At 47.1% G+C, this 14,775-nt stretch overlaps 1 protein-coding gene across 7 annotated transcripts in view; it reads right to left on the bottom strand.

Annotated features, from left to right (window-relative positions):
* Positions 1–1,355: 1,355 nt before the first annotated feature.
* The window catches only part of ATP2B4 (ATPase plasma membrane Ca2+ transporting 4), a 98,598-nt gene continuing 85,178 nt past the window's right edge, over positions 1,356–14,775 (bottom strand). For 4 of the 7 annotated variants that reach the window (XM_025421208.3, XM_049106935.1, XM_025421207.3 and 1 more), the window contains 2 exons: positions 14,507–14,683; positions 1,356–5,976 (listed from right to left, as the gene is read on the bottom strand). In XM_025421208.3, the coding sequence (XP_025276993.1) occupies positions 5,665–5,976; positions 14,507–14,683 (489 nt within the window). In that variant the 3' untranslated portion in view covers positions 1,356–5,664. Of the gene's footprint in view, positions 5,977–10,887; positions 11,069–14,506; positions 14,684–14,775 lie in introns of all 7 variants that reach the window. The other 3 variants (XM_025421210.3, XM_025421209.3, XM_025421211.3) reach the window with 2 other exon arrangements.

Genomic DNA, 14,775 nt, shown 5'->3' with positions numbered 1-14,775 from the left:
GGTAGGGGAAAAGATGGAAGAAAAGAGCATGCACTTTTCTGTATTGTAACTCAGGCCAAGGAGCTGAGCTGGCTTTAGACTCCATCAAAATAATACTTGGGGATCCACTGGTCTATGCCAGAGAGCTACTTTGAAGGTCATTCTTCTCCATGCCTTACTGCACACTGGGGTTAGGGGGTGTAGATGCTTACGATTCAGTCGGGCATCGTAGAGAGGCACAGATCTCAGGTCCAACCAAGAGAAGGTAAGAGTAAGGGGAAATACAGGGCCCAGCTTTAGAAAGGACTCTAGATGTGTGTGTGTGTGTGTGTGTGTGTGTGCGCGTGCCTGCCTGTGTGCTTCGCCACCCTTTCTAGCAGGGGTGATTGGTTCCCTAACCTATAAAGGGAAAAAAGATAAGTTTTGTTTTGCGAATGATTTCTGTTCTTCAAACAAGATCTTGCCCCCTGTTAGGTATTATTCGTTTCTTTCTCCCCAAGCCCTGTTGAAAGAAACGAAGTAGGCAGTATGCCTGTGTCTGTGGAGAGCAGGCTGGGGCAGGCAGGAGAAGCGGGGACAAGACTTCATACTATAGAAGCTTTTTCCTCTAGGGCTGGCTCCTCCTTCAGAAGCAGCCTGTTCAAACAGCCAGGAGAGTTGGGGCTGTCCTTCCCCATCATACTTTTCCTAACAGACCGTGGGGAGCCCTCCCTTTGATGTGTTCAGAGAGAGAAGGAACTTGGTCGAGGGCCTGGATGAAAGATGCAGGGAGTTGAGTCCTGAGACATGGAAGCTCAGAACCCAAATGACCTGCCAGGAAGCCATTTTGGCCTGAACCTGGGGCCTAATGTGTCATGCCAGAGACTCGGTGCATGGGACAATTAACAGAACAGAACTGAACAAAAAACCTTGGGGAAAGGAGGGACTGGAGAGACCCAGAGGCAAGGCAGGAAAAAAGTGCTAATATCAGGGGAATGAATTTTCCCAGATTGTGTTTCATTAAAAAACAAAACAAAACAAAACAAACAAAACAAAACAAAACGCAGAGAGATTAAGAAAGGACTGCCATTCTGACTCCCATCTTTCCAAGTCCATCTTTTCTCAAAGGCTCCAGTGTCGCAGGGCCCTGACCGTGGATTCTGCCTGAAGCGAGCTGAGTGAAGTCTGTCCCGCCAGCACATGGGCCTGGCCGGCAGGGCCACAAGTTGCCAGAGGGACATGTTGGCGGAGAGGCATGTGGCAGGGCCAGTGACAAGCTGAGCTCTGGGCTGGCACGGATGGGGGTCTCCAGGTGGCTGCGGCGCGTCCCTTCTCAAACTCCAACAGATCACCCTGTGACATTCCCCACAGGTGGAGACACATTGAGGACAGCACAGTTACAAGTGGGCATGGGTTTTTATTCTCAGTGCACGGCAGTACTGGTTTCTGCTCATCAGCAACAAGCTTTATTGGTTCAAAAAAAAATTATCCCCTTTTTTCCCATCTTTTCAGACTCCTCTTCTTCCCGTCTCAGTGGACAACATATTTGAATTTCAGATTTGCCAGTTTACAGCGTATTTTTTTCCCTAAGAACCATATAAATACATGCAAAAACATTGTACAGAGAGCTTAAATAATATCAGAATGCAAATACAGATTGGGTGCACCAGTAAGCCGAACTATAAGTTATGGCAACACACTGGCATCCACAATGCTTGGATATCGCCACGTTTGTTTATGTCATGCAGACCACAATAGTCAATCTTTTGTTTTGTTTGTTTTTCCTTTTTATACAAAAATACCAGTGCTTGTTATACTAGTTACTGAAAAAAAAAAAAAAAAGGAAGAAACTCAAAATTCCTATCTGCGTGCCAATTTGAAAAGAACAACATAAGATAGATTTGTTGGCACATATATATGGCATATTCACATATGGCATATATACATATGGGGAGCAAACGTGAACCAAAGGCCAATTTGGTCACAGGGAGTTCACTTCCCTCCATCTCTCCTCATCAAGAGGAAAGGGGACAGCAGGCCTGACAGCAGAGCCGGGAAGGCAAAGCACTAGGCAGTGAGCTAAAAAGAAGGGTGTCTGGTCTATTCTGAGGGAAAGGTTGGAATGGCTTCAGAATAGCAGGCTTTACAAGGCCTCATCCCACCACTGCAGTGGGTGCTCCCTAAATATGGAAGGTGAGGAAGTGTGCACTTTGTGATGGTATCACGGGCTGCTTCAATTGATTGTTAGGCAACGAAAGCAGGAGAGAAAGGAGGTGAGGCATTTCGAGGTTGCAGGACGTGCGAACTTGCCACACACAGCCCCCTCCCCCCGCCCTGGTTTTTGGCAGTGAGGTAATCGCTCAGATAGAACTGTGCAAACTTTCCCCTCTGAAGCTCAGGTGGAAGAAGAAATTCAGACACTAAGGAACCCACAAGTGTCAGAAGGATTGCTTGATGGTTTCTCTCATACCTTGAGGGATGCGGGGAGTCATTTCAGAGGGCAGAGGGCACCTCTGGTAAGGGCCTACCCAAGACGGTTGCCCTAGGCCAGAACTGGCCTTGGTTACTTCCACTTAGAACTATCTCCCTCATCTCCTATATTGCACACAACCTTTCTAAGGGAGAGGAAATCCCAAATCAGATCCTCGAATAAAAACTCACTAATGGAGGACTCCTGGGGCCAAGAACCCATAAAAATGGGTGAAAGAACAATAAAAAATGCAAACCCCCAATCAGCACATCCTTGCAGCCCAAGAGAGATTCACATCTTGGGTACCACTCTGCCAGCTACTCAAGAAACAACATTCGGCCAAGGCCCCTGTTCCTGATCACTAGTTACTGAAAAAGCCTGGCACCCAACTCCATGTGGGATGCACACTCATTTCTTGCTGGGTGTCCTTTCTGTAGGATGCTTTCCTTCCTATCCACAGTCCACTGCCTGTTTTCCTAGGTTTATCTAGGAGAATTATTTCCCCTTCTCCCCATCAGACCCTTTCCAGATCTAAAGCACCATATTGGGGGAAAGCTTTATTAACTTATGCCATATTTACTCACTGCCAGTTGGATCACTAAAACTGAATAGAAAAAAAACATATAAAAAACATATGCACATAAACAAACTTATTAGTTCCATATCAACAAAATTTATATTAAAAAAGTCTAGAACCCAACACATTTTTTCCCCCTAAGTATAAAGATGGCTGTTTGGTGAAAGGAAGTATGGTGTATTGGTTTTAAAACCAATCACAAATATACTAAGTCGCCTGTCATGTCAAACAGCTGGTTATGTGCTCCTTCCACAGGGTAACACAACAGCACTTTATTTCAAATCCTTTAAACAAAATACATATGGCTGACTCAAAAATATCCATTTCTGAGCTAAAGAAAACTATATATTTTTGCATAATATTTTCTATTTTCTCTCCTACCATGGAAACTAGAAGACACATAGAAGCCATTGACTTTAAACAAGTAGACACAAGCCCTCAAGAGTAGCCTGTCAGGCACCATGAGAGTCTTTTGGGAGCAGGAATGGTACACTTGCCTCCGAAGTTTGTTATTGGCTTGTTTTAAAAACTGATCTGAGGTAATAAAAGACTCGACAGAACTAAATCTTCCAATGTACTTAATAAATATCTATGTGCACACCTAATACCTCACTCAGGTGAGCTGTTTATTCCCACATGAGTAGAGCCGTTTATCCCCTTATCTATTTAAGACAGAGAAAAGATTGCTGAAGCACGTGACCTTTATAAAACCCAAGTCAAATGTGGCAGATTGTGTAGTGATGGGGATACGTGGGGGGTATTGTTCCTTTGCTCTTCCTACCTCGGACAGCTCAGGTGGAAGGGGTGAGGGAGGAGGGGTCCAGAAGAGAAGGCCAGAGAGCAGAGAGCTTTAGGCCACCTTACTCTCACAAGTGGAAATTTGGCAGTTCATAAGAGCCTGGAGCCCCACCCCCATCTCTCTTGAAAGAGGGAGACAGGCTTCGTTTTTTTCACGGGAATTGGTAGACATGAGCTAACTCACCCTGCACAGAAGAGCTTATGTCAACATCAGCAGGGCATAAACATGGAGCTCCTGCAAATGTGGCTCCACCTTGTCCCATCAAGGAACACTTAAAAAAAATCTCCTAGTGAAGTCCCCAACTCCTGAGAGGCAGGTGGGAAGGGGCTGCTTTGGGCAGTGTTCAGGGAAAGAAGGCACAGGGCTTGACTGGGCAGCAGTCAACCACATTCGGGGGAGGACCTTGAGTGGGACATGTGGAAGAAGGGAAGAGAGGAAGGAGAACTTTTCAGGGTGGGTATTTTGCTCCTTTAAGTCAGCAAAATGTCAGTGGAGTCCACATGGGATGCATATTTTCAAAAGCAGAATATCCAAGAAGGGTTGGGGTGTGTTTAGAGACAGGACGAGTTAGGGGCCATGAGAGAGCAGAATGAGAAAGCTGAGGAGTACATCAAAGCTGGTACTTGGGCACCTAGGCTCAAGGTGTCTGGTTTCTCAGAACCTGCTGTTATGGCCCTTTGGCCTTCCCCAAGGCTTCTCAGTACTCACTCCCCCAACAATCAGGTCCTGTCCTAGAAAAGCCTTGGTGGAGGAAGGCTTTGAAAGCAGTAGTGGTCAACCTAGGGAGAATCGCATAAGAGTTGGCTCTGATGGTATGTCTTGTCCTAGACCTGCCAGCTGCTGGTCCTCAGTATCCAAGTCCAGTTGGGAGGCAGGGCCATTCTCGATCCATTCTTTTGCCACCACTTTAGGAATAGGAGAAAGCTCAGGCTTATGGTAAAAACTATATAGCGAACATATGCAAGCTTCACAGTCAAGGCTGACCTCCCTGGCACTTAGAAAGGACACACACCTGACAAGATGGCAGTTCAGAAGTGGAGGGTAACCTGGCAACAACAGAAACACATTCTTACCAGCTCTCAATTGCTTCAAGAGGATCCCAGTAGCAAAGAAATCTATCTGCCTCTAGGACTAAACCAAGGGTTCCATTAGGGCCAGACGGGAGAATGGCCAAAGTTGATTCAATTCAGCCATGTCCTTTCCACTTTCTTAATCATCACCACTTAAGAAAGAAAAAAGAAAAAGAAAAAGAAAAAGAAAGAGTGAAGGTAGGGAAGACAGTGGTCGTAAAAGACCAAAGAATCTTAGGGAGATTTGACTAGAAGGGCAGAAAGAGCCAGAGGGCTCTAGGTGTAAGTTTTGAAAATGGGAAAGTCATTTAAAAAACAATCACTCTAGAGGCTGATTCTATACATTCCATTCCTACCTCAACATATTTCATTTGGGAACATTCGTCTCTTGGAATCCTCTATTTAGCTTAAACATGGCATAGACTCATAGGGTAAAATCCAGAAGTCAGGAGATGCCGACATACGTATGTATACTGGGGAGAGTCTGGGTTGGGGTAGATGCCAAGAGGACTGTCATCATTTCTTTAAAAATGACAACTGATACACCCAAGGAGTAGATCCTACCATTCATTACCTGCCTGGGGTTTGACTGGGTCCTGCTACAAACCCCAACTCAAGTTTAAGTCGAAATCCTCGTAGGTCTGTGCTCTTGCCTCTTCATGGTCAGGTGGGGGTTCACACATACTTGGGAGCAGCTGACATGACAGTGAAAAGTCCCATCGTTACCTTATAGATGGGGCAGATGAAAAAGGACACGGGGAGAGTGGGGATGGGAGTCAGAGAATGAAGTTCAAACGGATGTCTCCAGGCTGTGTAGAGGGCTGTCTGAGTGGGAGGCAATGATTTGCACTTGGCTGCAGTCCACCGCATTGTTGTTTTTGTTGGCATACGGAGTGACCTCACCATCCAACAGGAGCACCCTAGTCCCAGCCTTAGGAACTTCAAGATTTTCCTCCTCATGCTCATCCAGGAGTGGTGTTCGTGGCACCTCCTCATCTATGGCGAATTCAGGGTGGGTCATGAAGTTGTGGATGGAGTTTTGGTTCTTGGGTTTCTGAATGCTTTCATGGAGGGAACTATGGAACGCTTTCACCACTTTGATCTATACCAGGGGAAGGAAAAGGAGGATGAGAAAACATGAAGGTGGGAATTGGCCAGTAGAACAAAGAACTGGCAGTTTGAGGAGAGAAACAAAACCCCAACTATGAAATACTACTGCTCAACAACCCAAACCAAACACATAAGAAGAGATTATGGAACGCTAGAAACACCAGATTTCAAGCATGGGTGGCGTGGGGTGAGTAATGGCAAACAACTGAATATTTCAAAGCTGCATTAAAAAAAAAGTAGAAAACCCAAAGCAAAGTTAGCATTCCCAAACCATTCTTAAAATGAAACAGAAAACAAGGGTTCATTAGTTCTTTTGGATGGAGGGCAAGGACATTGGAACCAGGTGCAAATTAATAGCCGAACTTAAAAGATGATTCAGACATGTGGCTTTCTGTGTCGAGGCCAAACATTTTGTGAACGTGGAATGGAAAAATTACACATTGAAGTTTAGTTATCTGTTTCAAACCCGTAAAGAGCCAAACGCATACCCATTTGTACATAATATACTTTTGAGTGATAAGTGGCCATGGATACCGTGCAGCAAGGCAGACAAAACACTTGTCATTTGTGTCAGCAGCATGCAAGAAATTAAAACTCTTATACTCTCCAGTTTAATAATTGCTCTTTCAGTCAGGAAACACGTAGATATTTCTATCCCACGACCTCTGCCATGTTCCCTTCCTTCAAAGAAAGCAAAACTCCACCCTTCTGCCCCTCCCCTGGCAGATGGGGCTGAAACACGGGTATCAGAAGATGCCTTCATCCTAACTTTGGAGAGAAGAGCTGGCTCTCAGAGTTCAAATGCATGTCCATGTCTTTGGTGCATGGCACCTGTGCCTGGTCTTGCAGCTTTCTCCAGCTATTTCTAATTGTGAAGAGAGCATGATCTTATGTGGGGAAGGGAAGGGCTGGGACCAGGAGAGAAACCACCCACTCGGAGGCTGTGCTCCAGACAAGTGCCTTTTCTGATGAGGTGGATGAAGAGAATGGAGGAATGGAAATAATAAGTGGTTTTAATGGGCAGAGGGAAATGCATTGCCCTCTAGGTGTCAAAGTCTCTTTCTACCGCACAAAAAAGGAAGGGATTCAGTCAATTGGGAGAAAAGGAAAAAAATAATTGCTCCCTATGGCCACCCTTTGCCTCATCCATGGGCTCCAACTCTTCCGGGAAGCCTGCTTTTCTGATCTGTAGGTCTCTCTGAAGTATGATTTAAATCCCGGGTTGGTAGAATTGGGGTAGGGGCAGTAGGATGGATTCCGAGAGGTTGGAGAGAGACAGGCCATGGGAAAAGAAAGCGGCTGGAGGATAGTTTTAGTTGTGGGGAGGTGGCCGATCCTAGTCTTGTCAAAAAATTCTTCCCCCAGGAGAGAAATGGGGCTGATGCAGGAGAAACTGCTGTAGTGGGAGAGGCAAAGGGAGGAATGATAAATGTTGGCATAAGGCACCTCTTCCATTCCTCTGGTGTTTCAGAAAAGAATGTGCCCCTGGAGAAGAGGCAAGAATGTGCAGACAGCAGAGACACAGAGTCAGGCAATGCTTCCTATCACTGTATAGACCCTTCAAGACTAATACACGGAGGATTCACTGAAGTTGTGTCTTTGCTGGCTAAGGCTCTCCTTATGTTGCCTCACTCCACAATAGCCTGGCAGACCCACCCAGGACTGAGGGTGCCCGGAACTTAGAAAGCACTGGACTCTCTGCCACTCAGTAGAACTTGATACTTCAGCCAAGAAGAATCAAGGAACCTGGGCACATATTCACTATGCTGAACAGAAAGGAAGGACCTACTTTTCCATCCTTCTGTGATTTCTATTGACCATCTGTTGGGTGCATTTTACCTGTCATGTTGTCTTTGCTCCAGATCTCGGTGAGATCAGATGGAACAGAGGCTCCCTTTGGTCTTCCAGAGGCCCCAAGCTTTAACTGACCTCCATCAAATCTTAGAGCAAGGCGCCTTGGGTGAATGAGCCCAAACCCAGTGCCTTTTCCCAGGCCAAGAGATGGGTTCCAAGTCATACCACCCCGTAGGAGTGATAACAGCTCCCACTTTTCACCTGCTTGTGAGATTTCCGAGTTTTTAACAAGTACTGCAGAAGAACAGGTACCTTTATACCACAGGGTGGTTATTTCAATATCAGTGATTTTCAAACTTCTTGCTTCTATTTTGTTTTTGAAGCAACTGAATACTTAAAATAATTATATGTGAAGTCCAATAGAGAAAACATATTTTTAAAAATTGGTTTTAGAGTCAGGGTCTGGAGCCCCATTTTCTGGCTTTTCCTTTCACCTGTTGGGGTGATCAATAACACTGTTACAGGTAAACAGTAAGATAAAAGTGAATTGGAATGGGTAGATGGAAAGTGTAGGGAAAATTTCTTCTTTGGGAGAGCAAGGAACAGTCATCCGGCTAGACTGCAGGGCTTCTAGAATCTAAAGGGAAACCAGCATCCTGCAAGGGAAGCTCAAAGGAAGAGGAGTCAGGGAGCTAGGCAGCACCATCTAGTGGCCTGGTGGCGGAGAGAAGGGTGAGGTGTGGAGGGCTTAGGGCTGCGCCAGAATGCTCCTCAACTCCAACATTGGCCTCCGAGAATATGTAACACATGCTGAGGTACGACCACACAGATACATCACCACCAGTCCACCGCAAGCAAAGGTGGCAATCCTCCTTTCCTGATATCTGGTGCGTGAGCAGTGTACGGGGAACAAGATACAGCTAGTGCAGTGGGTGATGTGAAAGCTGTAGGCAGTCTCCACTCAGGCAATCAGCCCTTCCTCAGTTATCCCTCAAAACCTCTGGGAAATGGCTCTTCCGTGGCCCCTGTCCTACAGGTAGAGGTAGTTGATTGAAGGGTGACTCTTTCTCATGTCTCAGAAGTCTCAACCAGGCTGGACCTTCGGTCAGGTATGAGGGCTAAGGGCCACTCTCTGGAGCTCAGTGAATGGACAGATGAAGGCTCCATCTCCTCAGCTAAAGTCTACAGTTTTCTGTTCTCTTTTCAGAAACTAGGGGAAGAGAAGGGACTAAAGGGTTCTCCTGTAGAGGGAAATGTTAAAGATTTATCTCCCGAAGGTTAGATAAAGAACTGAATTTGCTAGGAGATCTGGGATGGGGAAGAGAGTCTTGAAATGCACGACTGTTTCTGGTAGGATGTCCGACTAAGAAGGCGCAGCTGGAGAGAGAGCAGGTGTGCCTGTGTCTCTTGACTGATTTTCTGCCTTTGAAGGTTTGCGGCACACCCTCTACTGGCAACTCCATAAGAGCCCAATCAATGGGCTCTGTCTTCTGCTTAGTCTCTTTCTGCCTTCGAATCACTGGGACATTTGATGTTAACCCTTTCTAACAGAAAGGCATGATTAAAAAAGAAGAGACACTAGTTGGAAGGACGGGAAAAACTAGAAGAAATAAGGAAATAAGAGAAGAATATGGAAGGACTAGAGGGAGAAGGGCTCAGATACTTGCAGGGTAAGACTTATTTAGTTCTTTGACTGTGTTTGAGCCTAAAGAAATTTGTGTCTATAGAAAACCCCACCCGCCATATCTCACACCAGAACACTTTCATTTGGCCACAAAGACAACAAATAATCTAAGTCTGGTCAACCTGCAGAGCTCACAATCATGTGAACCACAGACAATGCAACCGTTCTTTCTTTACCCCACCCCCATCCCCTTCCGGGGTTCTGGTGTGTGGGGGGAGGTTGGAAGTGGGGGAGGAAGAGATAAATAAAATAGTCAAATATCTGAAGCTCACAATAGACTTAATACACAGAGACTGCTTCCCCACCAAATACCTGAACAGTACTATCAGCAGAGTGCCTGCTCTCTCCTGTGTCTCATCTGGGGAAGGTAAAATGACCAGGAATAGGAAGGCATAAGCATTAGCAAGAATTGAACGATTTACTGATGGGAACACCAGATCCTAGGTTAATCACTGACAGCATCCCAGCTGACGGGCTGGCTGAGAAAGAGGCTCCTAAAACTTTACATGCAAAATAAGGTGGGAAGGGCTGGCTATGGGGGAGACAATCAAACCAGAGGAAAGGAGAAGCAACAAAACAAAACAGAAGTTGCTCTTCAGAAATTCCTAAAAAGAAAAAAATTGGAATGAAGAGAAATACGTTATTTGAATCTTTGCACGTACATTTCTCCTGGCCAGATGTGAACACCTTGATTCTTAAACCAGAGCTTGGTTTGACATCCCTGAAAAGCGAAAGCTCAGTGACACTAAGCCCTGTGCATGGGAACTGAACACGCCTTTCCTTCATGCTCAGCTATGGTGTCTACAACAATATTGCCAGCTCATGACAGAGTGGTAGCCCAGGAGGACCATTATTATTGGCCAAGTTCAACGTTGGCTCAATTATGATGGATCTCCTGGGAGAAAAACCCAGGGGAAGGTTGGTAGCTCTCTTCCTACTCTTTCTGGAGATCTGAAACTTGCCCCCTCCCACCTATGAAGAGACTGCTGGGTTTTCATTGGCCTAACCTCACATCTAACCTCAGGGGATCAAGTTCAGACTCAAAGGAGCTGGAGGAGAGGAACAAAATATCCAAACAAAGCAAAACAAGCAAACAGACAAACAAACAAAAAACCAAAATAGAGCAAAACAAACAAACAAAAAACTCCAGGAAGAAACAAGCAATGCAGAGGAACAATCAGAAAACAGGACTGTTGTCTTTAAAATGGTTATGGTTTAATTGTTTTCCCACATTAAAAAAATAAAATAAAAGGGCCCACAGCCTGGGTGGGGAGTGGGATTTCTGTCCCATTTTTCATCCCTTAAGCCAAAGGTCAAAGGGAATAAACCAAAAGGAAAAGATAACCATGGTTGGTTAAAGTGGATGCCACGTGCTCTCTTGTGGTCATTTTAGCAAATCATGCATCATAATAGACTATCACTCACTGCCCAGAGTAGGAGATGAGACAGCAGCAGGAACAGAAGTGGTGGGGGGAGATGTAACTGGCGCAACTGTTACATAGGATGAGCTAGGAACATGTTTTACATCAAGATGCTGCCCCATGGTCTGTCGCTTTAGGACTCCCTTAAAAGAGGCTCCCGTCTGGAATGTGTTAATTACGTCGATCTGCAAAGAATCAGAGAGTGAGACAGCTTTGCTCCACAGTCCGAGGGGGTAGGAAAACGGGGGTGTCCTGGAGGGCTTTAGGGAAGGGGGTGGTGGTGGAAAGTGCTGGGAAAAGGAAGTTGACAGGAGCTAGAGCAAGAGAGAAGGTTCCCTCATACACTAAGGAATGGTGAGTAAAAGGGGGGACACCGGTAATTGCTCAGCACACTTCGCTGAAAGAACAATTTGCCATGGAGTCCAAATACCCAGCCAGGATCTGGTCTGCTCTTCCCTTTCAGCCTATGAAGGACATTTTAGGTGCGCAGGTGTCCCAAAGCACCTACGATCTAAAGGGACTTCTCCACCCCGTGACTCCTAATAGACAGCGGTAGCTTATTCATTATGTGGACTTTCAAAAAATAAGGTGTGTCCCTTAAGATAGAAGGCAAAGTATATATTGATTGAATTTTGAAGCTCAAGAACCTCTGAACCAATAAACTGACTACTAATTTTTGCAGATTTTGCAGGAAAATAACTCATGGTTAACGAAAAACAAAAACAAAAAAACAGAGCCATGGAGTAGGCCACACACAGGTGGCCAGGGTGGAAAGGCTCCTAGACCACGACTGCTGGGCTCACTTGCTTCGGGGTTTCTTCTCTGAAATACCCTCTCCTTGGGCTGAAATGGAGAGGCCCCTGGAAAAGGAGCTCAGGAACCATCAGCCAAGCTCTTTAGCAAGAATGCCACCAGCGCTGAGATCCTGAAATGTCTGGTGACGTCTGACAATACTTCAGTTGCTAGACTGAGGGCAGGGCAGCAAGGCTTGCTGCTTGTTGGTGGGCATGGTGGCTAGGAGTCTAGCAAGTGGTCTCTGGTTTTCTGTGTCCTACTTCTCAGAGACAGATGATTCATACCATTTGGTTACCAATGACAGCCTTGGTCTGGGGCCCGGGGCCAACCTACTATCCTTATCCTTGACCCCCTAAGTGACACAGAACAAATCAAAATAAGGCCTATCCTTCCGGAGTTTTTGAATCATCTTAAAAACGCCCACTTTTTTTTTTTTTTTCTTGGCCCACAGGTTTAATACCAAGTGCTGATTCCATTCATTTGACTTCATTTCCCCAGGGTAAGAAGGTGGGAAAGTAGGCACCTGATGAGTCAGGTGTTCTTATTTATAAAGCTGCCTGAGAAGCGATGAAATGTTTAGGGGTGGTTTCTGGATTCAGACCAAAGTGTGAGAAACTACCATCCCCTCATCAAAGTCTTTAGTCCTGGGGGACCGAGGAGCCTGGTCCTATGGGAGTAAAGGGGCTGCACGTGGGGAGGGGACAGCTGGGGTGAAGATACGTTCCTTAGTGCTCGTTAGTGTCATGAGGCCCCCACGTCCACCGTGAGAACGGATCCCAGGATTACCTTCCCAAGCTTTTACCCTCTAATGCTTTCAGGGATCTCTAAACTAAAGGGACCAGGATGGGACAATTGCTGGGCAACACCTGCCACCCCCAAGTGTTTCAATGAGAATGACAAGGAGGATCAACGACCCGCTGGCTGGGGGTTTCGTTAGAGCCCTGCTGAGGCTGACAACCTGATGTCAGGAGAGGGTTCAGGTCTGGGTTTCAGATGAGCACAGTCAGACTTGTTTGCTTATGGGGTTAGGTGCACACCGCAGGCAGGGATTTGGTGACTGTGGCATCTTCTAGGGTCGCATCTGCTGCCTGAGCTCAGGTTGGAATGTCACTCTCGCCTAGCTGCGTCCGGCTCCCACAGGGAAAGTCAGTATACCTAAAGCCATGTGGGCAGTGCAACCGAGCCCAGAGGTATAGAGTCAAGGGGATGGGAATCAGCAGTGGAGGGGAAGGAAGATCCATGAATCTCAGTGTCCCCCCACCTTCCGCCCGGGACAGAAGACCAGCGAGGGGCCAAGAGATGCTGGAACGAGGGAATCCTGTCTAGGAAAAAAAAATCACATAGGAGAAGAGGAGGCAGTGACCCTAAAGGGGAGAAAAGCAGACAGGTTATTTTGAAAGGAGCATACCTGAAGGAAAGCACTGGGGCTTTAGAGACAGGAGCTGGTAGCCTGGAGGGTAGGGTAGTGTTTGCAGGTCCTGAGGGAGTTTCCCTTTCTAGGGGAGGAACCCGAAGGAGAGCCAGGGAGCCCCAGTGCTCCTGAGTTAGCCCTCCCTTCCCACCGCCATCACCATCACCGTCTGGCCTGTGGGAAATAAGCCCCCAGCAGGTATCCAGTGGTGAGGATCCATTTGATTTCTCTTCCCTACACCCGAAGGAGGTGTGGGCTTGACTAGGGAACTTCCTAAACCATCTGCAAGGCTCATTTTATCGAGTGGAACTTGTTTCTGGAATCTCCAGCCAACCAGCAGAGAGGGATAGGCTTGTTCTCTGGAGATGGGAAACTTCAGGACTTATCCAACAGAGGTAGACAGGGCAAGAACAGGGAGAGTGGTAGGTTGACCAGTGTGCCTAGACCAGCCCTCCCACCCAGGAGCAGGTGGTTATAGGTGCTGCGTGCAAAGTGGGAAGAAAAAGTTACTGTCGGGCTACACAGGCAGGGGGCTGAGAACAGCATCTCTGCCATTTCAGAAATTACGTGAAGGGAAAAGGTTTGAGGAAATTGTAGCTTCTTCCTTTTGGGGAAGCAAGTCTGAATCCTGCAAAAGATACTCAGGCATTGAGAATGACTTCTGTCATTTTTACACACATAGCCATCAGATCCCCCACCATGGCCTTAAAGCTGGAGTGGGGAAGATTCGAGAGGGTGAGTTTCTTTTACAAAGATCCTCCAGGGCAGCCCGGGTGGCTCAGCGGTTTAGCGCCGTCTTCAACCCAGCGCCTTATCCTGGGGTCCTGGGATCGAGTCCCACATTGGGCCCCCTGCATGGAGCCTGCTTCTCCCTCTGCCTGTGTCTCTGTCTCTCTCTCTCTGTGTCTCTCATGAATAAATAAATAAAATCTTAAAAAAAAAGATCCCTGCAGATAACGGCTACGTTACCCTCACAGCAGCTTGAGGATGCACACGAGGTAGGTGTACGTTGGAGATACTGGCTTAGAGATGCTAACTCCTTCTTCCTGGTGGGGAGGGAGAGACTCTGAACACCTCCCACCCCGAGGTCAGGGCTGCTGCTTGCAAGAGACCTTCCACGGGAAGCTTGCCGGCCCGATGGAGGTGGCAAAATGGGCTTTAGAACCAACCTGAAGCTAAAGGACGATGCTACCAGTCTGGGTCCAGTGCTCTGGACCCTGTGATTACCTTCCTTGCAGATAAGCCCAGGCAGTGGCTGCCGCCCATCTGTCCTGAGGTGAGGGAGCTTGGGCTGCCCACCAGGAGTAAGCCCCAGGGAGGGAAGAGATGTTGGCCACTGAGAACTGTCACCCTCCCCACACCTCCCACCACAGAAAGATTTCTTCTCCTGGGGGAGGACAGGCCACTGTCAGAGTACCTGAGTCTGGATACGGTTCAGGCCCCGGAACCAGAGGATCTGGCCTCGGCGCAGTTCCATCTCCGCATGGTCAATCTCATCCAGCCCCTCTGCGTCCTTGGTGATCTCCTCTTTGGTGGTGCCATGCCCAGCCTCCTTCAGGAACTTCAGGGATTGGGTGGGTATTGTGGAGATTATCTGAGAACAGGAGCAGTGAAAGGGGAGACATCCGAATCAGGATGAGAGAGCTGTCACTTGGCTTGTGCGGTCAGGCCCTTGCATAGGTCACT

This window comes from Canis lupus, chromosome 38, assembly GCF_003254725.2.
Source record: "Canis lupus dingo isolate Sandy chromosome 38, ASM325472v2, whole genome shotgun sequence".
Taxonomy (NCBI): Eukaryota; Metazoa; Chordata; class Mammalia; order Carnivora; family Canidae; genus Canis; species Canis lupus.
This window is presented reverse-complemented; position numbering and strand designations above follow the sequence as displayed.